Source organism: Pipistrellus kuhlii, unplaced genomic scaffold (assembly GCF_014108245.1).
Source record: "Pipistrellus kuhlii isolate mPipKuh1 unplaced genomic scaffold, mPipKuh1.p scaffold_m20_p_12, whole genome shotgun sequence".
Taxonomy (NCBI): domain Eukaryota; kingdom Metazoa; phylum Chordata; class Mammalia; order Chiroptera; family Vespertilionidae; genus Pipistrellus; species Pipistrellus kuhlii.
The window spans coordinates 4,979,820-5,007,517 of NW_023425427.1; the positions used below are offsets into that span (position 1 = coordinate 4,979,820).

Here is a 27,698-nt window from a genome sequence, read left to right on the forward strand (position 1 = left end):
CCCTCCCGCAGCCAGGCCAATCAGCGCCACGATCCGAGGAGGACACGCCCCCAGCTCCGCCCAACCGCTCTTCCCGCGCAGACGGTGGCCGGGCGCTACCCGCTGGCCCCGGAGCCGAGGGGCTTGGCCGGCCGGCGGGGTTCGGCGTCCCCCAGGTCGGTGGTCCGGCCGAGGGGCATCCCCGGAAAGGCGGAAGGGGTAGGGGAGGGGGAACTATCACAAAGCTTGCGGCCCGGGTCTGAGAAGATATTGGGGAGGGGGCTGAAGGGATGGCCTGAGGAAAAGGTGCGAATAAGAAAGAGGTGGCCCTCGGGGCCCACGAAGGAGGGAAGAAAATGGCGCCTTCCCTGGACGGGTGGATCCGGGTGGAGGAGGGGCAGCCGGGTGGGCAAAGTGAGGGCGCTGAGGCCGCCACGCGTCTGCAAGACCAACGAGGTGAGGGAAAGGGACCCACGCGACCAGCCACGAGGCCTGGAAGGGAACGCGGGTGAAATGCGTTTGTTCCTTGGTGAGCCCTGCCGGCATGCTCCTTGTTGGGTACCGTCCCCAGGGAGTGTATAGTCTGTGGACAGGCAGGTTAATCTGCTTAACAAACTAATCAAACCATTACCCGTGGCGGAGAAGGCGGTGAAGGGAACAAGATACCCAGGGAACAGCAGGCGGCACCTTCTTTAGTTCGGGGGCGAAGGGGCCTTTGGAAGGAGGTGGCATGGGGACCTGGTCTGACAGGTGAGAAGGCGCAGGTGCACGTTCTTCCCACCCTCAGGCTACCGGTTGGGTTGTGGCTGAAACCTCACGTTTGGAAGCCACAGTTTGTGCTTTAGTCTCCACGAGTTGTCCTAATGCAGATGGTCCAAAATTACCATGTCGATGTACATGGCAAGGTGCACGTTTAAAAACATTTTCTTTTGAAAATGTTGCAAAGGGAGGACGGAGGGGTTATGTGTATCCTCTACCTGGTTTCCCCCAATAGTTACATCAAATAGTGTACATCACATGTGTCAAACACAAGGCCCTCGGGCCAAATCCGGCCCGCCAGGCCTTGCAATGTGGCCCGCACCGCGCTGTCATCACTGCCCTCCGCTGCGTTTCCATCACAATGACAGTTTATGACTGTTCAGTAAACCATTCGGCCCGCGATTTAGGCTGGATTTTAGATTTTGGCCCCTTCTCTGATTGAGTTCGACACCCCTAGTGTACATGGAAGCCAGGAAATTGACAGTGGCGGAATCGCTATGTGTAGCTCTACACCATTTTATCACATGCATCGACTTGTATGATTACCACGGCAGTCAAGATACACAGCTGTTCCACCGCCTCAGAGATCTCCCTTGTGAAGAGCTTTCTCCCTCCCTCCCTCCCTCCCTCCCTCCCTCCCTTCCTTCCTTCCTTCCTTCCTTCCTTCCTTCCTTCCTTCCTTCCTTCCTTCCTTCCTTCCTTCCTTCTTTCCTTCCTTCCATCCTGTATTCGGCTGTATGATACCTAACACTTGGTGGTGTTTGAGTAATATAAAATGGTAGACTCTCTGGTTTTAGCTCTGGAGCCTTGTGGCTTGTCTGTGGGAAGCTGGAGTACACACAATTGTGACAGGTGTTGAGAGCAACTGATCATCATTGCTCTGGGGTGCAGACTTGACTATGTGATAAAAGCCTAATGCAGAGCTCCCCATGTGACTTCCAGTCCCTTAAGGACAAAATAACTTTATATTCATGAGGGTGGAGTACAGCTTGTATTGTCACTTGGATTATAAGTCTGCTGGATAAGATAAAGAGGAGCTTGTAGTAATTTAATTGCCTTTCTTTTCTAAATCATCCTTGAGAAAGTCTACAGCTTCATTGTTTTTTTCCTACTTACCATGGAAAAGCCCCAGAGGCATGAACTTCCTGTTTATGCTGTGGTTCCAAGAAAGAGGAGCAAATGTAGTAGAGGAGAGCTTGGTTGCAAATTGTATATGGTGGGGGGGGAAAAAAGTGTTTAACTTTTATTTTTGCTGGAAAGGAAAACATTTCCAAATGAATTTCATGTTTGTATTCCTACCTGCTACCTTGGCTCAGGTCTCTAAACAAGCTCTAAGCAAGCATCACTTCTGGAGAATTAGAAAAGAGGCATCTCCCTTTTCTAAAGGGGCAAAGACTTTGGTAAACACCTGTTGGCCCTAGGTTTAGATTGCATCAATTTGGGAGCTGATTCCAGGCTCAACACTGCAAACAAGTTTTGACTTGATTTTTAAATTATTTTCAGAATGGATGAGAATTTCCAGATTTTTATTTCAAAATGCTGAATTCCACTTCCCCATGAAACTGGTGGATTCTGGCTTTCTCATGTATATTCTCTATAAATGTATTTATTAAACATACTTTAAAAAATAAATGTTAGCATATCATCCTCTCTCTTGGAGGGAATTTCTAACCTTAAAATTTCTTCTTGTAATGATTAGAAGTTAGAATGAATTTCAAAAACTTTATGCTTTAGAAACAGAGACATATAAAATTACAAATAATTTGAAGACAGAATTACTTATAACTTCTAACAGACCTATTATAATTATGGTGATCTTTTTTAGCTGTTATTTAAAGGCTGTTCACATATAAGTTAAAATCAGAGTACTTTATATATTCCATATTTCTTTTGTGTTTTATTTTGATGTCATTACCCTAGCATATTCAGGGTATCAAATTAAGTATTGATTGATGGTGACAGTGATGACATTAAGACATGGAAATCAATTTGAAAACAGACATGCATCATGAATCCGTAATTGAATAAGTCAGAAGGAAATTTAATTAGTTTTTTTTTCTGTGTCCACACAAGAAATGCTTTAATAAGAACAACAGGAAACTCCTTATTTATTTTTTCCTTTAAATTGTAAGTCTAGGCTGTTCTTAATACCTTAGTGAAATCAGCTAACCAGATACTTTTGAGGGGAAAGCAATACCAGCAAGTTACATCTGTTTGTGGTATTTTCCCCAGGATGGAACTAATAAGTTTAGTCTGTTTCTCTGTGTAGACTAATTTACATTTATTGTATTACAGCAGCTTTTTTGTCTTCTTAGTTCTTCTCATAAGGAAGTTACTCCAGAAGTTGAGTCATAACAAGAGTTTCACCAGAGATTTGGGCTGTGGCAGCAGATGAATTACACCACAGCACTTGGTCAGAACACTGGGAGTCCAGGTTTTCAGGAGTTATGAAAACAAAAAAGCATTACTGAAACATTGGCGGTATTTAATAGAGTTATCTATGGGAAGAATTTTATTAATTTGCTTTAATTATTAATTGGCTCAGCAAATATTTATTGAACACCTGCTATATGCCAAGCATTGTTCTGGGTGCTTGAGATACAGAAATGAACAAAAAAGACAAAAATTTCTGCCCTCATGGAACTTACATTTTAGTGTTCCCTTTCACATGCCTTAGTTTGCTAGGGCTTACATATCAAAGTACCACAGACTGGATGGCTTAAACAATAAAAATTTATTTTTCTTACAGTTCTGGAGGTGAGAAGCCCAAGATCAAGGTTCAGCAGAGTTGGTTTCATCTAAGGGGCCTGAAGAAGGATCTATTCCCGGCCTCTCTTGTTGACTTGTAAGTGGCCATCTTCTTCCTGTATCTCTTTATGTGTCCAAATGTCCTCTTATAAGGACACCAGTCATATTTGATTAGGGACCACTCTAATGATCTCATTTAAACTTAAATACCTCTTATAAGACCCTATCTCCAAATACAGTCACATTCTGAGGTACTGGGGTTTAGGACTTTAACAAACGGATTATGAGGGGTTTACAATTCAGCTCATATGACTTACGTGTATCCAAATCTTTGTCCTGCTTATTTTCTCCTATTTGCATCTTTGAGATATGCAAATAACTTTATGCTTCCATGACAAATGTAAACAGGTGACCTAAAATTATGTGTAATTATTGTTTTAGACATTTATTCATAATACATACTAAAAGAAAGTTCTTGATTAGGGAAGATTACTCTCCTTGGAATGTTGTTTAATCTATTGTCTACCATATTCTACTATTTTTGTCAAAATTATACAAATGAATAAAGGGGAAGTATGTTGGAGGAGAGATCCTCTATTCAACAGGTTATTATTCTCAGGGCACTAAAAATATATTTTCCAACATTGTATATGGAAGGATAGAGAAGCTTAGATTGAAAAAGAAATTTCAAAGGTATTAGTTGACTAGTTGAGGGAACCAAGAGATCTGGGTATTTCATGACAAGTAAGGAACTTGACCTCTTGTAGAAGTTGGCATTACATGGATGGCTGAAGGGCCAGTTTTCTGATCCACTGTAGCCCTCTGTATATTTGCTCTCCTTCTCTTTCCCTCTCATCTTTCACTTTTTTTTACATAAAATTTTTTGCTTAATTCTCACCGGAATATTTTTTCCCATTGATTTTTAGAGAGAGTGGAAGGGAGAGAGGGAGAGAGAGAGACAGAAACATTCATGTGGGAGAGACATCAATTGGTTGCCTCATACATGGTCCTGACTGGGGGCCAAGTATGGAACCTGCAACCCAGGTGCATGCCCTTGACTGGGAATCAAACCCAAGACCCAAGTGCATGGGTTAATGCTTTATCCACTGAGCCACACTGGCCAGGGGTCATGTTTTTATTTTTATTTTTTTATTTATTTGTTTGTTTGTTTATTTTTAATATATTTTATTGATCTTTTACAGAGAGGAAGAGAGAGGGATAGAGAGTTAGAAACATCGATGAGAGAGAATCATCGATCGGCTGCCTCTTGTACACCTCCTACTGGGGATGTTCCCGCAACCACAGTACATGCCCTTGACTGGAATCAAACCTGGGACCTTTCAGTCTGCAGGCCAATGCTCTATCCACTGAGCCAAACCAGTTTCGGCTGGGGGTCACTTTTTAAAAAAAATTTTTAGAGCAGTTTTCGGTTTACAATAAAATTGAGAGGAACGTACAAAGGTTTCCCATGTACTCCCCACATATGTATAGACTCCTCCATAAGGATCATTCCCTACCATTAGTAGATTATTACTATGGACAAACCTACACTGACACATTGTAATCACCCAAAGAATTCACTCTTGGTGTAGTACATTATGTGGGTTTGGACAAATACATAATAACATGTATCTATCATAATATCATATAAAGTATTTTCACTGCTCTAAAAATTATCTGTGCCCCACACATTCATCTCTGCCCTAACCCTGACTACAATTGATCTTTTTATTATCTTCATAGTTTTACCTTTTCCGGAATGTAGTTGAAATAATAGTGTATTCTTTTCTCATCTTTTGTTTTTCCTACAATTTTATGTGTGTATTGATATTGATTTCCATTTAGTGACTGGGTTGCAATTTTTTCTTTATATGCATTATTATAATTTTTATTACTTTTTGAATAGGTAATGCATTTCTGTGGCTCAAAATCAAAACAACAAAGAGCCAAAATTGAGAATTCTCTATCCTGTCTCTGTCTACCTTATTGTCCTTTGTCCTTCCCTTATTAGTAACCACTTTGATCGTTTTTTGTGTGTCTTTTGGGTGTGTTCTTTCTTCTCCTTCCTACATGAAATATCACATGCTATTTATACTGTTCTATGATCTGTTTGTTTTTTTTCAGTGAATAATATATATTAGAGCATCGAGAATTTCCTTGTTCTTTTTTACAACTCTCTATAGAGACTGACTTGGATTTGTTTTTCATTTTTGGCTTTGAATAACCTGTACAACCCCCATTCTGTAGGTGTGTAGGTATATTTATATAAACAGTTCCAGAAGTGGGAGAGTTGATGAATATTGAACTAATATTACAATGCACATAGAGAGGGATTAGCTGTCATCTGTTTTGACAATCGGGGACAACCAGGAAAATAGCAACCACTTCTAGAGTTTGCAACAGAGAAAATGTAATTCAGGGAAGTGGATATCAGGTGATAGAAGAACTGAGTGCTTACTGACAAAGTAAAGCAACCCAGATATTAGTAACAGCAGAAGAGCCACTGCTTGTAACCTGGAAATACAAAGATAAGAAGGCTGTGTGACTGAATCCCAAAGAGGGCGTCATCTGTTGGTGGCTGGGATCTTTAGTGGGAGCGAGGTCCCTAAGGAGTTAGTCATTTCCAAAGAATTCCCTAGAACACACACACACACAGAGAAATCCTGGTTTATTCCTTCACTTCCTGGTCCTCCAACCTTTCAGAAATCACTATCAGCCAATGAATGGAGGTTAATTACCTCTATTAACCGGCTAATAGTGAGCAGGTTAATAGAGATAATTCTATGGAGACAATAAAAAGATCGGTTAATATAGTACAGAGCAGAGCAATGAAAGGGCAAATGATGGATTTGAGGAGATTTGGGCTCAGAATCTATGTAGCCCACTGCTTTTGCTATTCAACATTTAACTATACCCTTCTACCCATGCTTACCTAATACCTTTATACTTCTGCCTGTTATACAAATAAAGACACTCTCCTTCTCCCAAGCCAAGACAGACTCCAAGTCCTATTAGTCATTGTATCCTTCTCAAGTTCAGGATTTACTGGTGATACTCATTCCTCTTCAGCGTTCCAGATGTGACTTTGTGGCCTGGTGACTTATGAACTAAAATTGTAGATTAAGTTCCACTAATTAGCACTCCATACAAAACTATAGGAGAAGGGGAAGGGAAAAGCTCAGAAATCATCGGTTAACATGTATATAATAAAAAGGTGCATTCGGTCTATAGTCTTTGTTGCTGTAAAAGTCACAAGGTCAGAGTCGATTTTCATCACTTCCCCTTTACCATTTATTCTATATTTCTTTGTTTTTGGCTAGTACTGCAGGAAGTTGGCAGGCTGTCTGGGTCAGGATACATTCAGAACAACAACAACAACAAAACCCACATTTGGTCTTTTCAACAGAGAGAATTTAATATAAAGAATTGGTTACACCAGTTTTGGAGAACTGAAAAAGCAAAAAAGGGGATATTAAGCTAACCCAGAGACAAGAACTATGGGATGAAGCTACCCCTCCTAGCTTAGGGGAGACAGAAAGGAGCTTGAAGGGGAGGCTCTCAGGCCTCTGAGGAGGGGGCTACTGCTGAACTGTTGCTGATATCTTTGATTAGGTGTGATGTGGCTGATTCTAGGAATGCTCCTCCTTCCCTCAAAAGCTGAACATTATCGTTGATAACTAATAGTCAGGAAAGAAATGTCTCTTTTCTCTCTCATCTGCCTTGCAGAACTGAACAGGAAGTCAACTGGCAAAGTAGAAATATAGTTCTCATAGTCTGCTCTAGCATCACAAAATAGAATATAAAAGTATGGGTTTGGACGAAAAGACAAATGGTTTAATAACTGAAACAGCTCATCACTTTGCCTACTCAGTATTCATGCACAACTTTGTACATCTATTTCAACTTCCCATATGGCTATAACAAATTTCAGCTTTTCTTTAACAAGATGAAATTATACTTTGTAGAAATAGGCACTCTCACCTCCCCTGCCCCTCAAAATAAAAAGGTCCCAACTCTGGCTGGTGTGGCTTGATTGGTGGGAGTTTTGTCCTGTACACCGAGGGTTTGATTCAGGGCACATACCCAGGTTGCAGGTTCAATCCCCAATTGGGGCATGTGCATGCAGGGTTTCATTCTCCACCCTCTCTCCCTTCCTTCCCCTCCTCCCTCTCTCCCTCTCCCTTCTTTTCTTTTCTCCTTCCTCTCTTTTTCCCCTCTTAAAAAAAAAAAATCAATGAAAAGCACATCATTGGGTGAGGATTGAAAAAAAATAAAAAAAAAGAAAAGTTCCCAATTGTCATTACATTAATCTCTAGATGGTGTTAGTTACTCTTCAATTTTGGTTAGAGTCCCTCTTGAATATTCAGTAACCTAAAGATGAAATTGTGAAGTTAATCACTTCCATTAATTTGTAAAATTATAATGGGAAAGAAGAAAAAAACATTAATATATATATATAAAAATATACCACAGACAACACCATGGCTCTGGAAACTTGAATGCTCTAGTGCAGTGGTTGGCAAACTCATTAGTCAACAGAGCCAAATATCAACAGTACAACGATGGAAATTTCTTTTGAGAGCCAAATTTTTTAAACTTAAACTTTTTCTAACGCCACTTCCTCAAAATAAACTCTCCCAGGCTGTGGTATTTTGTGGAAGAGCCACACTCAAGGGACCAAAGAGCCGCATGTGGCTCGAGAGCTGCAGTCTGATGACCCCTGCTCTAGTGTATTGGTGACTTCAGTTGAAGATAGGTTGGGAGTTATAAGGATGGGGAGGAAGAATTTGGTAATGTACTGGCACACTACAGAGCTGAAATACTTGGCAGGCAGAATAACGTTTTTGCAGATGGATATAAATTAGTGAAGTCTGAGTTGTTCAGCAAACATAACATCAATAGGCTGGGGAGGGGGCCGCAACATTTCAGACTTTTTTTGAAGCCATTCCAGTGAGGTGGACAGGATAAATTGATTTAGTTTACTTTCTTTGTAATATTGCGCCATCTAGTGTTAATTCCCATGTTCTCTTTTGTTCCAGTTAGATTATTAAAAAAAACAACACACAGATGAATTAAGAATCTGAGGACAGTTTCCAAAGTCATCAGTCATTCTTTAAATTTGTTCATGTGATTGAATGCTTTATATATGCCAGTTACTTTTCTAGGCATTGGGATTACAGTTGTGAACAAAACGGACAGAAATCCTGAACTCATGGAAGCTTACATTCTTGTGGGGAGAAAGACAATAAATAAGAAAAATAAGTAAAATATATGCTATGCTATATAGTTATGAATGTTAAGGAAAACAATAAATCATGGAAGGAGTAATTGTGTTTAATTTTTTGGGGAGAAGGGAGCTCTGTAATTTAGACCAGATGAACAGGATGCCTCACTGAGAAGATTACTTCTGAGTAAAAAACAAAACAAAACAGAACAATGAGGGAGCATTCCAGGCAGAGGCCCTGAGGTGAAGGCATGTCTGAGTTTAAGGTGCAGCAAGCAGGAATATACTGAACTATGGGGAAAATATTAGGAGATGCGGGTCTTGGGATTATAGTAAGGACTACCCCATTTATTCTGAGTAAGATGGGAAATCATAACAGAATTTTGAACAGGGGCATGGTTTTACAAAAGTAATATATAAGGTGTGGCAAAAGTAGATTGATAGTTGTGAATATGTGAAACACAGAGTTCATTCTTATATTGTTGTTTATTAATTATTGTATTATTTTCCACACAAACAACTGTAAACCTATTTTGCCCACCCTCTATAAATGGTAGCCTATGAGATGTGTCCTTCCACAAAAATATTTATTGAGTGAATTATTCATTCACTCAATAAATATTTTCATTCATTCACTCAATAAATATTTTTCATTCACTCAATAAATATTTTTGCTGAAGTTTTCTATTTTTTCATTTTGTTTTAAGATAATCTGGAATTGCTTATAATAACATATTTTTGTGATGGCTGTTCTAAAATCCTTGTCAGATCATTTTAGCATCTGATTTATCTCTAGATTAGCATCAGTTGATTGCCTTTTCTTCTTTGGGTTGTGATTTTTCTGGGTTTTGGCATTATGAGTGATTTTTTAAAAATTCTAACATTTTGAATATTAAGTTTTAAGACCCTAGATTCTATTTAAATCTTTTATTTCAGCATAAGTCACCTATTTATATTTAGTGCATAGTTCTTGGCTTACTTTTTGGGCTATGGTTCCAATGACAGAGCCTATACAACATTATTCTGGTCCACTTTGTTCAATTGGTACCTGGGTTCAATTCCAATCAAGGGCATGTACAGCGATTGCAGGCTCTAACCGGGTCAGGCACATGCAGGAGGCAACCAATCAATATATTTCTCTCACATCAATAGTTCCCTCTGTCTTTCCCTCACTCTTCCACTCTCTCTAAAAATCAATGGGAAATATCCTCAGGTGAGGGAAAAAAAACACGAGGTGGGGCGGGGCAAAGGACCTAAATAGACTCTTCTCCAAAGTGGACATAGAGAAGACCCAAAGAGCCCTGGCCATTATGGTTCAGTGGATAGAGCATGGGCATGCGGCCTGAGAGTTTGATTATTTGTCCAGGGCACATGCCTGGGTTGCAGGCTCAATCCCTAATAGGGGGCAAGCAGGAGGCGGCTGATCAATGATTCTCTCTCATCATTGATTTTTTTTCTCTCTCTCCCCCTCTCCCTTCTTCTCTGAAATCAATAAAAATATATTTTAAAAAAAAATAAGGCCAAGAGACATGAAAAATGTTCAAAGTCACTAATCATTTGAGAGATGCAAATTAAAATGACAATGAGGTATCACCTCACACCTGACAGAATGGCTGTCATCAACAAACCAACAAATGGCAAGTGTCGGTGAGGATGTGGAGAAAGGGAATCCTAGTACACTGCTGGTGGGAATGCAGACTAGTGTAGCCACTGTAGAAAACAGTATGGAGTTTCATCAAAAAATTAAAATTGGAATTCCCATTTTGTCCAGAGATCTCACTTTCAGTAGGATTATATCCTAAGAAACCCAAAACACCAATCAGAAAGAATATATACACCCCTATGTTCATATCAGTGCAATTTACAATAACTAAGATTTGGAAACAGCCTAAGTGCCCATCAACAGATGAATGAATAAAAAAGCTGTGTATTCATTACATAATGGAATACTATGCCACGGTGAAAAAGAAGGAACGCTTACCATTTGCAACAGAATGGATTGACCTAGAGAGTATTATAATAAGTGAAAAAAGCCTGTCAGAGAAAGATAAATATCACAGGATCTTACTCATATATGGAGTCTAATGAACAAAATAAGCTGATGAAGAAAATAGATCCAGAGACATAGAACCATGGAACAAACTGATAAATTTCAGAGGAAAGGTGAGGTAGGTGAGGGGGGAGAGATTATCAGAGGAATTTATATGCATATATGCATAGCCCAAGGACACAGACAATAGTGTGGCTAAGGCTTGGGAGGGGCTGGTGTAGGGAGGCGGGATCAATGGGGGGAAAACAAAAACAAAGGGGACATTTGTAATACTTTCAACAATAAAAATACATTTAAAAATAATAATAAAGCTTGGAAACATAACCAAGCTCACAGGTACATATTCTGTTTTCCCTAAAAGTGGAGGAGGTAATGTCATGCTTTCTGCTATTATTTAACAAAGATCCTTTGTCTCCAGATTTCAATAATATGTTCCTTACTTGCTTTTGAGCAGCGCCCTCCAGGTCCAGATGTCTACTAACCATCTGTTCAAAGAAATTTAGGCTTTCTCTATCATGCTGCAAAAAATCTTCCAGCTTGCATCCACTGACTGCTTACTTCCAAAACCACTCCCACAATTTTAGGTACTTTTTACTCACTTTCAGGTATAAAATGTGTAATATTTATTGTTGTAAACAAATTAACATAAATCTTAGTAGTTTGAAACAACACACTTTTATTATCTGACTGTTTCTGTGGGTCAAGAATATGGGCATGGCTTCTCTGGATCTTCTATTTCTGGGGATCTCACAAGGCTGCCATCAAGGTTTTGACTGAAGATGAGGTTTTTATCTAAAGGCTCAGTTGAGGAAAGATCTATTTCCAAAGTCACTTGGATGGTTGGCAATATTCAGTTCCTGGAAGGTTGTTGGACTGAGGGGATTCAGATTCTTTTCTGGCTGTTGGCTGATCACTGTCTTCAATTCTTGCTATGAGAATCTCTCCAACATTTCAACTTGTTTCATCAAAGGCAGTGAGAAAGTCTGCTAGTGTGACAGAAGTCACAATCTCATATAACCTAATCATGATTGTAACATCCCATCATCTTTGTGATAGTCTCGTCTGAAGGCTCAGGTGAGGAGAGCTGCTTCCAACATCATTTACATGGTTATTGGCAGAATTAAATTGGACATAACTCTCAACATTCAGCTTACACATTTTTCTATCCCTCCTTGACTGTACCTAGAAGAATATCATGGAGTTCAGGAGATATCTATTTAAAAAAAAAAATTCCTGTAGCATGAACAAAATAAACTCAACATCTCTGTAATAGTAAGGTAAGATGCATATTTAGTAGAATGTCTCTAGTTCATCTATGTTCAATTAGATATATAGAAATCAAATGCTATTTGAGGAAATTAGTCCTAGTAATATATATCACAACACTGAAAAACAGTAAATAATTAATGAGTGAGTGAATGAATATTTATCTTTTTCCTTGCATATAGCCCTTTGACATTTTGTGGGTATCTGTCTATAGGAAGATAATAACATTACTGTGTACTAACATTTATTTATTTATTTATTTATTTATTTATTTTTATTTATTAATTAAGGTATCACATTTTTTGTCCTCATCCCCCCATTCCCATCCCTCACCCCTCCCCATGCATGCCCCCACTCCCCTGTTGTCCGTGACCACTGGTTAGGCTTATATGCATGCATACAAGTCCTTTGGTTGATCTCTCCCCTTTCCCCCCACCCTCCTCTACCTCCTCTCTGAGGTTTGACAGTCTGATTGATGCTTCCCTGTCTTCGGGTCTGTTTTTGTTTATCAGTTTATGTTTTCATTATTTCACCTAGATGAGTGAGATCATGTGATACAAGAAATACACTTATAAGAACTGGAAATGAGACAAGCAATAATGGTTATTCTGAGAGGCAAATGAATCAGTCTGTAGTGAGTTTCTTTCTTTCTTTTTTTTTTAAAGATATATTTTATTGATTTTTTACAGAGAGGAGGAGAGAGGGATAGAGAGCTAGAAACATCGATGAGAGAGAAACATCGACCAACTGCCTCTTGCACACCCCATACCGGGTATGTGCCCGCAACCAATGTACATGCCCTTGACCAGAATCGAACCTGGGACCTTTCAGTCCGCAGACCGATGCGCTACTTTCGGCTGTAGTGAGTTTCTTTCTGGGCCAACAGTTCTTTTGAGTCCCAATTTCAATGTCAAACAGTTCCTTATGTGTGCACTAACATTTAATTATCTATTTATTCAGCATAGGTAGATTTAAAATTATAAGGAGAAAACAAATTATTTGGAAAGATCACACATTTTGGTAAGTTTCTAAAACACTGAAAATTTTAATATTTTATTTTTAAGTAATTATTATGACTCACTTATTAACTTCATAAATCTAATGCTCTAACAATCAAATCCCGATTGACTGCCATGCTATCTTAACATGTTTAATTTGTGGAGGAGTTCTAAAAGTTGGATCCCAATTGTATTCTGGTGATAACAACTTAGTAGGCTTATTGACAAAAAAATACTTGTTTATGTGACGTTCATGTGTGCTGCTAAATTCATTTTCAGTGTCATGAATTATTCCTTTTTGATATTCTGCAGTGAAGGTTAAAACCTCTTTAGGTGTGCCACCAAAAATTGCACTATTATAATAGAAATCTCCCTTTCCAAAAGGGATGAAAGCTGCTGATTTAGGTCTTCTCTCAAAAGGGAATTTTTTAGCATTCTCAAAATACCACCATCCATGAAGTTGAGCTACAGATTTGCCCAGGGTTTCCACTCCAAAGTTACTCTTGAAGATCTGGTTTATACTCATACTGAAGAGAAAGTCAACTTCATGCTGGATGTGTCCTCTGATGTACACATTTAAGTTCTTCATGTATAGGACATTAAAGTCTTCCCAGAACTTATCTCGTAATATAGGCAATATTTTAAATGTTCGAAGGGGACCTAACTCTGTGGGAGGTAGTAGCATGTACTCATCCACCAAGATGTAAAAGATAACATTGTAGCCAATCATAAAGTACTTATTAGCAGATTGGATGAACTGTTTCAGGTAGTGTCCTGTAAACCTGTAAGATATGAAAAAAAAATACTCACACAGGAAAAACTTATTTTGCTAAAAATCATCAGTAGATAACATCATTTAAACATGCTGTCATTATTTATGTTATTATTGCTAAAGAGCTGCCAGTAGGTAAGGATAGAGAAGTTGGGTCTGTATCTTAAGTCTATTAGTTAATGAAAGAGACTGTAGTGATTTGGGGGCCTGAGAAGAACCACAAAGTTTGTTGTGAAAAAAGAAAAAGAGAGCTAAATGAATATTAATGAAAAGATTCCCAAGTAGTGTCAACAACTCAGCCACAGTTGGAGAAAATAGGTACTGTAGATAAATAGACATACAGGCCAGCCAGAAATAATGATTGGGGTTAATTCTGAGTAGTTCTTTGAGTGTAGAAAATCCTTGGGTGCTTAACTACACTTTTCCAAAAAAAAAAAAAAAAAAAGATGAATATTAGTAGCACTTACTTTCTAGTAGACCATACAACCAAGCCTATGGTAATGTTCATTCTTTTATAATATTTTTCCAGGACTTGTCTATTATAAGTTTCTTCCCATATGACTGGAGCGAGCCAGTCAGTTGTTGTTATTACATCAGGACGTTTTCTGTTGAACAAACAAGAAACAAGTTAATCAGGTACCACTTAATTATGACAGCAGAAGTTATTGTCCAAGTGAATATGCTAATGATTATGAAGTACTTACTATGTGCCAGGCACCATTATTTAGTACTTTGCATTACTCATTTAACCCTTGCCAAGTCTTATACTAGAGGCCAGGTGCATGAAAATTCATGCACTGGAGGGGGGAGGTCTCTCAGCCCAGGCTGCCCCCTCTCAGAGTCTGGGATCCCTCAGGGGTGGGAGGCGATCAGGGGAAGGTGATGCCCCATCACACCTCTGCTGCTCCCACGGCCAGCAGCACAAGCCTAGGCCGGCCCTGTTTACCTGAGCCTCAGGCACACAGAGTGGCCAGGGCCGCCTAGGCAGGCATTGCTGCATGCCTGCCACCCTGGCAGGGCTAAGGGGACTGGATGCCACCATCTTGTGGCTATGGGCACTGCCATCTTTGAGGGCGTGGTGGTCAATTAGCACATTCCCTCCGTATTGGCTGTGGGTGCTGCCATCTTTGCAACAGTGTGAGGGTCAATTAGCATATTCCCTCTTTATTAGATAGGATAAATTTTTACATAGTATCCTTGTGCTCTAATTCTGGATTTACTATTCTGATCTATTCCATGTTGATTTGATCACAGTGATGTTAAAGTATGTTTTCATATTTGTTAAGGCAAATTTATTTTTCACAATTTATTTGGCTGTTCTGAGATATTTATTCTTTTATATTTACTTTAAGCTTATAGTTTTTTATTTTTTATTTTTAAAATATATTTTTATTGATTTCAGAGAGGAAGGGAGAGGTAGAGAGAGATAAAAACATCAATGATGAGAGAGAACCATTGATTGGCTACCTCCTGCATGCCCCCCACTGGGGACTGAGCCCACAACCCAGTATGTGCCCTTGGCCAGAATCAATCCCGGGACCCCTAGTCCGCAGGCTGATGCTCTATCCAAATAAGCAAGGGCTATTTTTTTCTTCTTAATTAGAACAAAAAACTGAGCTTTTCTCCAGATATCTCAATATTGAAGAGATCATTTTATTTTAAACAAAAAGACAAGAGAGATCATTTTTCTTTCCTCTAATAAAACCAGGAATGTTAAACCAGATAATAGCTTTCTCATTCTGACCCTTAAACGCCTGGCTCTTTATAAATAGACCCTCATTTTGTACATGAAAGTCTTAAAGATAGGAACTCTAAGTCCTGGGAGCCTCTCAGAATAGCTACAATTTGATGATGGGGGGGAAAAAATTCCTCTGTTAAAATTGAGTTATACTATTATTGTTATATTGTGAGAAGAATTTTTTGTTCTTACTTAGGAGTAAACCAGTCTGATAGCTGAGGTTCTTCTGCTTCATGATCCCTGGGTACAAAGAGAAAATCAAGTTAAGAGTAACGCACTTATGCAGCAAACATATGTTGCATCTCTATAATATGACAGGCACTATTTGGTGCTGTTTTGGTAATTGAACATTTACTTCAGCTCCTGCCATAAAAAGAAGCTGATAAACTAGTGGGAAAGATAAGATTAAGTAGATAATCATAGTACAGAGTAATAAGCGCTAATAGGGAAAAACAGAACTCCAGGGGAGCATATAAATAGGGCCTTTAACCTAAATTTGGGCTTAAGGGAAACCAGCTGGAAAAGAAATATGTAAGCTGGGTCTAGAAGGATAAGGACTAAAGAGGTATAGGGTGAAGAGGTCATGACCAAAGGCAGAAAGGCAAGGAACAGTATGGTTCATGAATGGGGATATATTTTAAAAATTAACAGAGCACTTGATTGGTGTTGCTCAGTGGAGCATTGGCCTATGAACCAGGAGGTCACTGTTCAGGGGACATGCCTAGGTTGCAGGAGGCAGCCAACCAATGACTCTTTTTTATCATTGATGTTTCTGTCTCTCTCCCTTTCCCTTCCTCTCTCTGAAATAAATAAAAACATATTTTAAAAATTAACAGAGCAGAAAGAATAATGTATATTCAGGCAAAAATGCAGATTTAATTCATTCATTTATCAAACATTAGTAGCTTTCTATGTGATAGATACTCTGTTATGTGTTGAAATGCAGGAGTTGAAGTAAGGGCTCAGATATTCATCATTGATTTTCATTCAAAGAGGACCCACCTAAGGGTTTGTTGTACTTTTAAGCTAATTATTTAATTATCTAGGTCATGAGGGAATTCCCCTTTTATAAACCAGAGATATTTTGTAAAATAACTTTAAGCAACTTCTGCTTCCAGAAAGATGAAATAGTACTACTTTTCCTTATCACTAAGTATAGCTGAAACCCCTGAACATTCATATATACAGACTCTGAAAGGTGAAGAAAAGGCAGATCAGGCGGGCACCTTGGGACTCAAAGATTGACATGACAGTGAATTCCTTGGGTTTTCTGCCACATGTAGAGAGAAACCAACAGCCCAGAAATGCCACTGGGCACAGACACAAAAAGAGCCCCCCAAAAAGTCTGCTATTTACAGTTAAAGGACCAGGAAAAAGGCAAGTTAGGCAGGATAGAACATTTAAACACTACGCACTGTACTCTAGCACAATACCACAGAAAAACTGTCCATCTTTTTAGCCAAGGCAAGTGGAGAGCTCAGATTCCCATCCTCTACACCACACATGTCAAACACAAGGCCCGCGGGCCAAATCCTTGATAGCATGTGAGTTGGTTAACAGCACTGTTAAGGAAAAGATTGTTCCACTCATTTTAAATTCACATTTCTGGTTAACATTGTCAGTTTATGACTGTTCAGTAAACCATTCGGCCCGCGATTTAGGCTGGATTTTAGATTTTGGCCCCTTCTCTGATTGAGTTCGACACCCCTACTCTACACACTGTAATGAGGCTCCCTACCCTCCTCACTGGTATAGAGTTAGAGGAAGTTAGTGGGGGTTAAAACTCTCATCACTGCTCAGCAATTGTGGTCACCCTCCTGCTGTTGGTGTCAGTGGAGACCATGTAGGGAGCCTGAACTTCCATTCCCACTATTAGTAACAAGGAGATCCTCCCCTCCAGGTTTCAATGGAGGCAGAGATAAGAACTTCAAATTTCACCCCTCAAATGACAGTAATGAGCAGGTGCTACCCATGTCCTAGCTTGAGCAATAGAAGAGGATGCCTATGAAAATGCAAGATTTAAGTGAGATGCAGAGCCTCATAATACCCAAAATGTCATGGTTTCAATAAAAATCACTTACTATACCAAGAATCAGGAAGTTTTCATACTAAGAATCAAGAAGATCTCTGAATGAGAAAGAACAGTCTGCAAATGCCATGATAACACAGTTAGAATTGTCTGACAAGGATTTTAAAGCAACAATTATAAAAATGCTTCATTGTGCAATTAAAAGCACTTGAAATAAATGAAAAAAAGAAAAGAAAATGATAGAGATACAGAAAGTCTTATCAAAGATATAGAAGATATAAAGAACCAAATATAAATTTAAAACTTAAAAATATAATAACTGAAGTAAAAACTCAATGGGTAGGCTGAACAATAGCATAATGGAGAGAATGGAGGAAAGAATCAATGAGCCTAAAGATAAAATAATAGAAAAAACACAGTCTGAACAACAGAGAAAAAGAATGAAAAAAAAATCAGCCTCAGGGAAATACGGGACTATAACAAAAGACCATGCAATTGGAGTACCAAAAGGAGGGAATAAAAAAGGATGGGACTGAAAAAATTATTTAAGAAAATGGCTGAACATTCACCATAATTTGACAAAAGACATTAACATACAGATTGAAAAAAACTGAGTGAACAAACAGGGTAAACCTAAAGCACATGATAGTTAAATTTCTGAAGGTTAAAGAAAAAATCTTGAAAGCAGTCAGAGAGAGAAATGATTCACTTATTGGGGAAAACTAATTTGAGAGCTTGTTTGGAGGTTCTAGCAGGGGAGCGCAGCTACTCGTATACCCTTGACCGAAGACCGGTCCTCTCCTCTTGAGGGAAAGTCGTCCTCTTCGACCGAGCGCGCAGCTTCAGGAGGGATGCACATGGATCGGTGAGGGAGGAGGGGGACACCCGCCTAGCCAGCCAGATCAGCCGAATCAACCCTGGCGATCAATGGGGTGACAGATGTCGCAGCCAGATCGCCCTCACATCCGGGGAAAACTAATTTGAATGAAAGCGGGTTTCTTAACAGAAATCATGGACCCAAAAGGAAGTGGAGCAATAATTTCCACTGTAAGAAAAGAACTGTCAACCAAAGTGTCTCTCAGCAGATGAATAGTTATATAAACTTTGGTACATCCCTTTGTGGAATATTACCCTAAATATCAAAAAAGATATTTAAACTAATGCCAATAAAAAGGTATGACTGCCTTAGCCATTTTGGCTTAGTGGATAGAATGTCGGCCTGTGGACAAAGGGTCCTGGGTTCAATTCCGGTTAAGGGCACGTACCTCAGTTGAAGGGCCTTGATCGGGGCTCATGCAGAAGGCAACCAATCAATGTGTTTCTTTCACATCGATGTTTCTCTCTGTCTTTCCCTCTCTCTTCCACTCTCTCTAAAAGATTAGTGGAAAAATATCCGTGGGTGAGGATTTAAAAAAAAGTATATAACCTATTGATATTCACAAAAACATGGCTGGACCTCAAGGGCATTATGCTGAGTGGAAAATACTTATCTCAATAAATAGATCATATGCTGTGTGATTCCATTTATAAACATTTTAAAAGTGATAAAATCATAGAGATAAACTAGATTAGTAGTACTAAAGGTTAGGGAAGACGAGGAAAAAGAGGTTGGGTATGAGTGTAAGTGGTGGCTCAGAGGAAGTCTTCATGGCTAGGGAATAGTTTTATATTTTGACTGCTGTGGTGGTTATGCATATCTACACATGTGACAAAATCTCATATAATTATATACTACATTGTTCCATCACCAATTCCCCGCTTTGATATTGTACAGTTATATAAGATGTAACACGGGAGACACTTTGATGAAAGGTACATATCACCTCTCTGTACTTAATATTTTTGCAACTTCTTGTAAATCAATAATTATTTAAAAATCAAATATTTGTAAAAACTGTTAGAAGTGCATCCCTTTTTGACATTTCAGAGGCATTTTTAGCCAAAGATATTTTAGGATTTCCCAGGCCTCATGCTTATTCAAAATCTATCCATTCATGCTGAACTCCATTAAAAATATACTATGACAAATGAAGAATTTTAAAATTCATATTTTTTACTAATTTTGATTAAATTTCACTAATGTCTCAGGTCCTACACAATGGTCAATAGTAGAAATGTGGTTGACTAATGAGGGCTATCAATTATATCATCCTGGAAAAAGATATTTAAACTATAGCAAATGTCAAAAACTTGTCTGGTGTGTAAGCATGTGAATGTGTGAAGTGAGAAAAATTTGGAGATACACACATACACACATATACAGTTATGTGTGTGTAGAATATTTATGAACTGATATCCAAGAAATGTCTCAGTGATTGCCTCTATAGAATTTAGTTATTTTTCTGTACTTTTTGATTGCCATCGGCATTAGGACCCACTTGACTCCAATCAGTTTGTTTTCAATACAGTTTGTAGAATATTTATGAAACACAGATTCTTACCAGCAGAGACTTATCTTCTGTAGGTTCTTCTTTATTCTTTATAAATGGGGAAAAATGCATTTAGTGTTAAATTTGAACAAATCCCTACTGCAATTAGAATATCAGAAAATATAGAATTCAAATTCATTCATTTACTCACTTAATTAGCCAGATAATTACTAAACACCTACTATATGTCAGCCAGAATGCTACAGAATATATGAAATATATGGCATCCAGCTCTGACATGACATTGGTCCTTTCTATTAAGGCATATTCCCCCAGCAAATAACATGTGAAACGTGATACCAAAGCAAAGGGGCTAATTTTAAAACATTAACTACCACAATATAGCTAATTTTCAAATAGCATTCAGTAACAATGCATTGCTTATTAAAAAATAAAACAAAGAGGAATGTACTGCTGAGATAAGAATTTGAACTTATTTATGTAAGAAAATTTTAGCAGGTTAGCAAATTTGTTCTTCAGTACAACTGTGTTTCTACAGCAGGTCAACTTTGAATCTTGTTCCTATTAGATGGAACTTTGATGTAATTTAAAATACATCTAAAATAGCCCCTAACACTTTCTATTCTATTATCTTGCCTTCTTTCTTTATAGCATTATTATATACTAGCAGCCCGGTGCATGAAATTAGTGCATGGGGTGGACCTGCGAGGGGTCGGGGGGGGGTCCCCTCAATCTGGCCTGCTCCCTCTCGCAGTTCGGGACCCCTTGGGGGATGTCCAACTCCAGGCTTGCAATCCAGGACCCCTTGCTCCTTACCACTTAGCTCGCTGCTCCTTAGCACTGCCGTAGAGGTGGGGAGGCTCCCGACACCACCCCTGCACTTGCCAGCTGTGAGCCCAGCTTCTGGTTGAACAACACTCCTTCTGTGGGAGCTCACTGACCACTAGGGGTAAACTCCTGTGTTAAGCATCTGCCCCCGGTGGTCAGTGTGCATCATAGCGACCAGTCTTTCCAGATGTTCCGCCATTATGGTCACTTAGGCTTTTATTGTAGAGATAATATTGATACAATGCTCCTGATAATATATTACATATCTCTTTGCTTATTGTCTATTTTCTTCACTGTAAAGTTTCTAGGAGCAGTCACTTGGTTTGAGTTAATTCTTGGTACCTAGAACAGGGCCTGATACCAAGAAGATACTCAATAAATACTCATTGAATATTGAAAAATGAAAAGATTAGTATATTTATGATTTGATTTATTTCCCAAAGAGAAGATAATTTTTAATTAATTTAGGGAGTGTTTATTAATACTTTTTAGACAAAACTCAGTATTTTAGATAAATTTTACTAATCACTAAAGATAAAGATTAATTAATTTTTTATATTTACCGGAAATGATGTTTAATCAATGTCAGTGATAAAGCAAATGAAACCAATAACAGTATTTTCCATTTAGAATTCATTCTCTGCTGGAGGGGGGAAAAAAGAGAGAGAAAAGGAGTGGGTATTTTTGGAAAATAAAAAACTTTCTTGCCATCTTCTAATAACATGTTAATTTATGAAAATTTGGCTACCAACCCAAGTGTCTGATTCTAGGCTGCTCAGCTGTAGAAAGAAGGCAAACTTGAATTACATAAACCACCTATACTGTTTGAAGTGCCTGCAAAAATCTCCCTTAGATGCCAACTGATTCTTTTTAGGTTAGGTACAAAGTGTTGGTGACATTCATTTTGTGTACCTTTATCAAAGTCCACCATGATTGCATTAAGGGAATTTAGTAAAACAAGTTCTATTTACTTGTGCTTCTGTGAAGATAAAAGGAGATACCCATGAGGACATCCTTATGCACTGGAATGTATTCTTTCCCCAAAGTTGATGTTTACATATTTGTTCCTAATATATTTATTCCAAGACTAATAATTTACTCAAAGACTATACAACTAGTAACCTAAAATTATATGAGCTTGTCTTAAAAGTCTAAATTAAAGGCATTAAACTCTAAAATGGAATATTGGCACCCTAACCAGTTTGGCTCAATGGATAGAGTGTCAGGGGCCTGCGGATTGAGGGGCCTCAGGTTCAGTTCAATCAAGGGCACGTACCTCAGTTGCAGGCTCTTCCCTGGCCTGGGGCTGGTCGGAGCGTGTGCAAGAGGCAACCAATAGATATGTTTCTCTGACATCGATATTTCTCTCTGTCTTTCCTTCTCTCTTCCACTCTCTGTAAAAATCAATGGAAAAATATCCTCAGGTGAGGATAAAAAATAAAGTAAATAAATAAAATGGAATATTGTTCCAGCCAATGCGCTTAACTTGTGTTCAAAGTGTTAAGATTTCTATTTACAAGCATAAACTGGTTTTTAGTAGGCAGCATCCAAGAACAGGCCCTGCTTTTGAATTATGTATTGGAATAAATAGAGGTCTCATATACTTACTTTTTAACACTTATAATTAATGAGCAAGCTATTTTAGATCTATACCTTCCCATATTGTGGTCACTAGCAACAAGTGACTAATGAATACTTGAAATGTTGCTAGTCCAAACAGTGGAGTTTGAAGTCTCAGTATGAAAAAAAAGTAAGATAACTTATTAATATTGTTTATATTTACTACATGTTGAAATGAAATTTCAGATATAGTGTTTTGTTTTGTTTTTAAATTTGACTTCAGAAAAGGGAGAGGGAGAGAGAGATAGAAACATCAATGATGAGAGAGAATCATTGACCAGCTGCCTCCTACATTCCTCACACTGGGGATCAAGCCCACAATTCGGGCATATTCCCTGACTGGGAATTGAACTGAGAGATATAGTAGGTTAAATGAAAAACATTATTAAAATAAATATTATCTGTCCCAGATAAGAAAAAACTAAAGGAGTTTGTTACCACCAAACCATTATTGCAAGAAATGTCAAAGGGACTTTTTTAAGAAGAAAAAAAAAAGGTTAAAAATATGAATAATAAAATTGATATAACTTCATGCCTATCAATAATTATTATAAATGTAAATGGATTAAATGCTTCACTCAAAAAGACATAGAGTGGCTGAATAGAGAAGAAAATAAAACCCATACATATATTCAAAAGATATAGTCTGAAAATAAAGGGATGGAATAAGATATTTCATGCAAATGTAAATATATAAAAAAAAAATCTGTGTTGCTGCCATATCTTGGCTATTCTACCCTATATAATAAAGAGGTAATATGCAAATTGACCATCACACCCTCACACAAGATGGCTGCCCCCGTGTGGTCACAAGGTGGCCACCACAAGATGGCCTGCAGGAGAGGGCAGTTGTGGGTGATCAGGCCAGCAGGAGAGGGCAGTTAGGGGTAACCAGGCAGGCAGGGGAGGGAAGTTAGGGGTGACCAGGCCTGCAGAGGAGGGCAGTTGGGGGTGACCAGAACTGCAGTGGAGGGCAGTTGAGGGTGACCAGGCTGGCAGCGGAGGGTAATTGGGGACAATCAGGCCAACAGGGGAGGGCAGTTAGAGGCGACCAGGCTGGCAGGGGAGGGCAGTTAGGGGTGACCATGCCGGCAGTGAAGGGCAATTGGGGGTGACCAGGCCTGCAGAGGAGCAGTTAGGTGTCGATCAGGCTGGCAGAGGGTGGTTAGGGGGTGATCAGGCTGGCAGGCAGAAGCAGATAGGGGGCAATTAGGCAGGCAGGCAGGTGAGTGGTTGGGAGCCAGCCGTCCTGGATTGTGAGAGAGGTCCCAGATTGGAGAGGGTATAGGCTGGGCTGAGGGACATTTCCCCCCCCCCCCCATGAATTTTGTGCACTGGGCCTCTAGTATATATATATATATAAAAGGCTAATATGCAAATTGTCCCCATGGGAGTTTGACTGGGAGATTGGAAGTTCAATTGCTCACTATGACATGCACTGACCACCAGAGAGTCATGAGGAATGAAGGAAGGCTCCATCTGGCAGCCAGTTGCTGGGGAAGGAAAGTCCCAGCCAGCAATCAGAAGGCCCCAATTGTCCCTGATCGCTAGCCAGCCTAGGGACCCTACCTGTGTATGAATTTCATGCACTGAGCCTCTAGTTGTAAATAATGAACATTTTGATGGTTGCAGATTGGGGGTTAGGGGGTAGGTAAAAAAAGGATAATAACTTTGGTGTCAGATGGGTATTAAATTGATTGAGATGATCACTTTAAAAATTATATAAATGTCTAATCACTGGGTTGTACACCTGAAACTAAAGTAATATTGTACATCAACTATAATTGAAAAAAATTAAACATTACTAAAATAAAAAAAGAAGGAGAAAAAAAAAACTGGGGTAGTAATACTTATATCAGACAAAATAGACTTTGAAGACTATAGCCAGAAACAGGAAAGGATATTTCATATACAATAGCCAAGATATTGAAGGTCCAACCTAACTGTTTATTGTTAGACATGGATAAAGAAATGTGGTACATATATACAATGAAATATTACTTAGGCATTTGCATCAATACAGATGTACCTAGAGAGTATTATGATTAGTGAAATAACTCAGAGAAAACAAGTACCATATGATTACACTTATAGGTGGAATCTAAGAAACAAAGCAAAATAATAATAAAAAAAAAAAAAGAAACAAACTCATAGATACAGAGAACAAACTGATGGTTGCCAGGTGGTTGGGGAGCTGGGTGAAAAAGGTGAACAGATTAAAAAATACAAATTGGCAGTTACAAAATAATCACAGGAATATAAAATACAGCATAGGGAATACAGTCATTAATCTATAATAATAAAAGCATAAATGCTAATTAGATCGGACAATCAAATGACCTTCTGGACGTCATTCTGGATGTCCTTCCCAAAGAAGCTGTGATGGCAGGGGCTGAGGCAGAGGTGGTTAGGGGGGATCAGGCAGGCAGGTGAGCAGTTAGGGGCAATCAGGAATGCTGGTGAGTGGTTATGGATGTTGAGGCAGGCAGGCAAGTGGTTAGGGGCAATGAAGCAGGCAGGCAGAGGGGTTAGGTGCAATGAGGCAGGCAGGCAAGTGGTTAGGGGCGATCAGGCAGGCAGATAGGCAGGCAAGTGGTTAGAAACCAGGGGTTCCAGATTGCAAGAGGATGTCCAACTACCAATTTAGGCCTGATCCCACCTAAATTGGCATTGACACATCCCCCAAGGGGTCCCAGATTGTTAGCGGGTGCAGGCTGGGCTGAAGGACACTACCCCCCTGCATGAATTTCGTGCACCAGGCCTCTAGTATAATAAATTGGTATGGGGCCAGGCAGGTTCTAAACTTATTGGAGTGATCTCTTTGTAAGTTATATAAATATCTAACCATTATAATGTACATGTGAAACTAATGTTTAATGTCAACTTTAATTGGAAAAAAAAGAATTTTAAAAAATACATTTTAAGCTGAAAAAGGTAATTTAAAATTCAGAAAAATAAAGGTCGTCTATTCCTTGTTATATTTTTGCAATACAGTTATCAGAATATTTAAAGCTACAAATGTGAAATGACCAACTTTTAAATTCAAGTACATTAGAAATACCCTATGTATGAAGTAAGATTCTGTTTAACCAGATTGTCTTCTTACAATGTGCCCTCAATGACAATATTCTTAAAGCCAGAAACATTTTTATATGTCACCTACTACGTACTTTAAGGCCAAGGTTTGAGGATGATCTCTACCTATGATTTTCCCAGGTCATCTAAATGTTTATATAATCCCTTCTTAAGAGCCTTACCTTTAGTTTTGGTGATGTAAAGATAAAGTCTTAGAATGTTTCCCAAGCATTATAGTTTTGGGTCTTCGTAAAAAAATAAAATAACATATAATCTAATATTCTCCTTGTGTTTGAATCTTCTGGTAATGGTGATGTCATCAGACTTCATGATGAAAGCATTAGATAGTCATAATGATACATTTGTTAGCAAATTCTTCTCATTGTTATCAGAACTTTGTCCCATTTGAAAGAGTCCAGGATTTTACCTGTTTGCTTTTAGTTTTTGTTGTACTTGCTGTTTTCTTTTCTTTCTTTTTTTTAAAAAAAATATATTTAATTGATATTTTACAGAGAGGAGAAAGGGAGAGAGATAGAGAGCTAGAAATGTTGATGAGAGAGAAACATCGACCAGCCGCCTCTTGCACACCCCCTATTGGGGATGTGCCCGCAACCAATGTACATGTCCTTGACCGGAATCGAACCTGGAACCTTTCAGTCCGCAGACCAACGCTCTATCACTTAGCCAAACCGGTTTCGGCTGTACTTCTGTTTTCAATGACTGATTTTTAACTCTATAAATATATTTTGGTATATGCATGCATATGAATGACACAAAAGTACAACTTTTTTTCTTCAGTGCCTCATTAGACATTGTCTAATTAAGGTAAAGCTAATTCCTTCTTATGCTTTCTTAGAATGTACTTTCTGATTATAGAAGTACCACATTTTCATTTATTAAATTTGTCAAGTGCATAAAAGCACAAAGAAGAAGAAAATAATCAAATGTTATCACATTGTCCTGAGATATTCAATCTTAATTTGAGGTAGCATGCACCTTTATTTTGCCCTTCTTTAAAAATAAATTAGTTTTTCATATTGAAAAAGAAAGACACATTAAAAAAAATTCTAACAGAGAAAAGGGTTATGTAATGTATACTATATCATTTTCTCCCTTCAGCACCTGACTCTTCTCATTCCCACATCTCCATTGGTAGCCACTGTTAACAGTTTACTGTTTTTTTTTATATTACATAAAATATAATATATAATTAAAAAATATAATATAAGTGTGTGTATATTCCCCTTTTTATTGTGCAAATGGCAGCATACTAAAAACACTCTTCGAATGCGGGAGCCAGACATGGCGGGGATCTCCTTTTTCCGTGTCCCACACAGAAAGAGAGATGAACGAACCGGTTCTAAGTGGAGGCACCCAGGGAGTGAGAAATATTAGAAATAAAAAGAGAAGACACAGAGATAGATTTTAAGCTGGGAGCTGGGTGGGCTGCCATACTGTCTGCTGGAGAGGCAGGAAGACAACAACCTCTCCCAGTGCATTTATTTTATACCCCCAATACCGGGAAGTAACACCAACTTATTTGCATTCTTACGTAGGCCCTAGCGTGCCTGGATTTACATATCTAGTCCCACCCCTGCCGACACCTGGGATGATATGAAGGCCAAGCTGACAACGTGTCCACCATCTTGGGGAAACATGTTCCCAAGGTGTGGCTCTGCCTACGCCTTGAGTTCAGCTGACGATAATTAAGGAAAATTGCCCATGTGCCTTCCCAGGCGGCCCTCTACATTCAATAATTTGAATTTCTCACTCATCAGTATATAATTTGAAGATCATTCCATTACATCTCATACATCTAACACTATTTTTCTAGTAAACTGTAATCTAGTAAAAGCCTAATATGCTAAGTGTCTGGTCGTCTGTTCAACCAATCCAAGTGTAATATGCTAATGATATGCTAAGGCCACTCAACTGCTCACTAATACATGCAATCACCACCAGGGGGCAGACAGTCGATTGGTCAACCAGTCACTATGATGTGTACTGACTACCATGGGACAGATGCTCCAACCGGTAGGTTAGCTTGCTGCAGGGGTCCGGCTGATCGGGACTGAGCAAGATGGATCGGACACACCCTGGAGCTGTCCTGTGGTCCCTCCCCAACTGGCCAACATCCTTCATAGATCCCCAGCCCTGATTGTGCACCAGTGGGGTCCCTTGGCCTGGCCTGCAGCCTCTCACAATCCAGGACCCCTTGGGGG

General features: G+C 38.9%; 1 protein-coding gene and 1 long non-coding RNA gene across 4 annotated transcripts in view; one reads left to right on the forward strand and one right to left on the reverse strand.

Moving 5' to 3' along the window:
• The first annotated feature begins 96 nt into the window (after window positions 1-96).
• LOC118716118 overlaps window positions 97-27,698 on the forward strand; it is a 63,384-nt gene continuing 35,782 nt past the window's right edge. For all 3 annotated transcript variants that reach the window (XR_006741214.1, XR_006741213.1, XR_004987059.2), the window contains exons 1-2: window positions 97-355; window positions 3,488-3,583. This is a non-coding gene — a long non-coding RNA (uncharacterized LOC118716118). The remainder of the gene's footprint in view (window positions 356-3,487; window positions 3,584-27,698) is intronic.
• LOC118716114 (glycosyltransferase 6 domain-containing protein 1) lies at window positions 13,111-21,421 on the reverse strand. Its single transcript, XM_036432875.2, has 5 exons — window positions 21,345-21,421; window positions 20,005-20,040; window positions 15,727-15,774; window positions 14,264-14,401; window positions 13,111-13,806 (listed from the first exon to the last, which is right to left on the reverse strand). The coding sequence occupies exons 1-5, from the start codon at window positions 21,416-21,418 to the stop codon at window positions 13,140-13,142; spliced, it is 963 nt and encodes a 320-aa protein (XP_036288768.1). The 5' UTR covers window positions 21,419-21,421; the 3' UTR covers window positions 13,111-13,139.

Coding starts and splice junctions, on each gene's coding strand:
- LOC118716114 (XM_036432875.2), bottom strand. CDS start 21,418: ATGAATTCTAAATGGAAAATACTGTTATTGGTTTCATTTGCTTTATCA. Junction 20,041..21,344: donor TTGATTAAACATCATTTCCG/GTAAATATAAAA, acceptor CCATTTATAAAG/AATAAAGAAGAACCTACAGA. Junction 14,402..15,726: donor TCAGACTGGTTTACTCCTAA/GTAAGAACAAAA, acceptor TTTGTTCAACAG/AAAACGTCCTGATGTAATAA.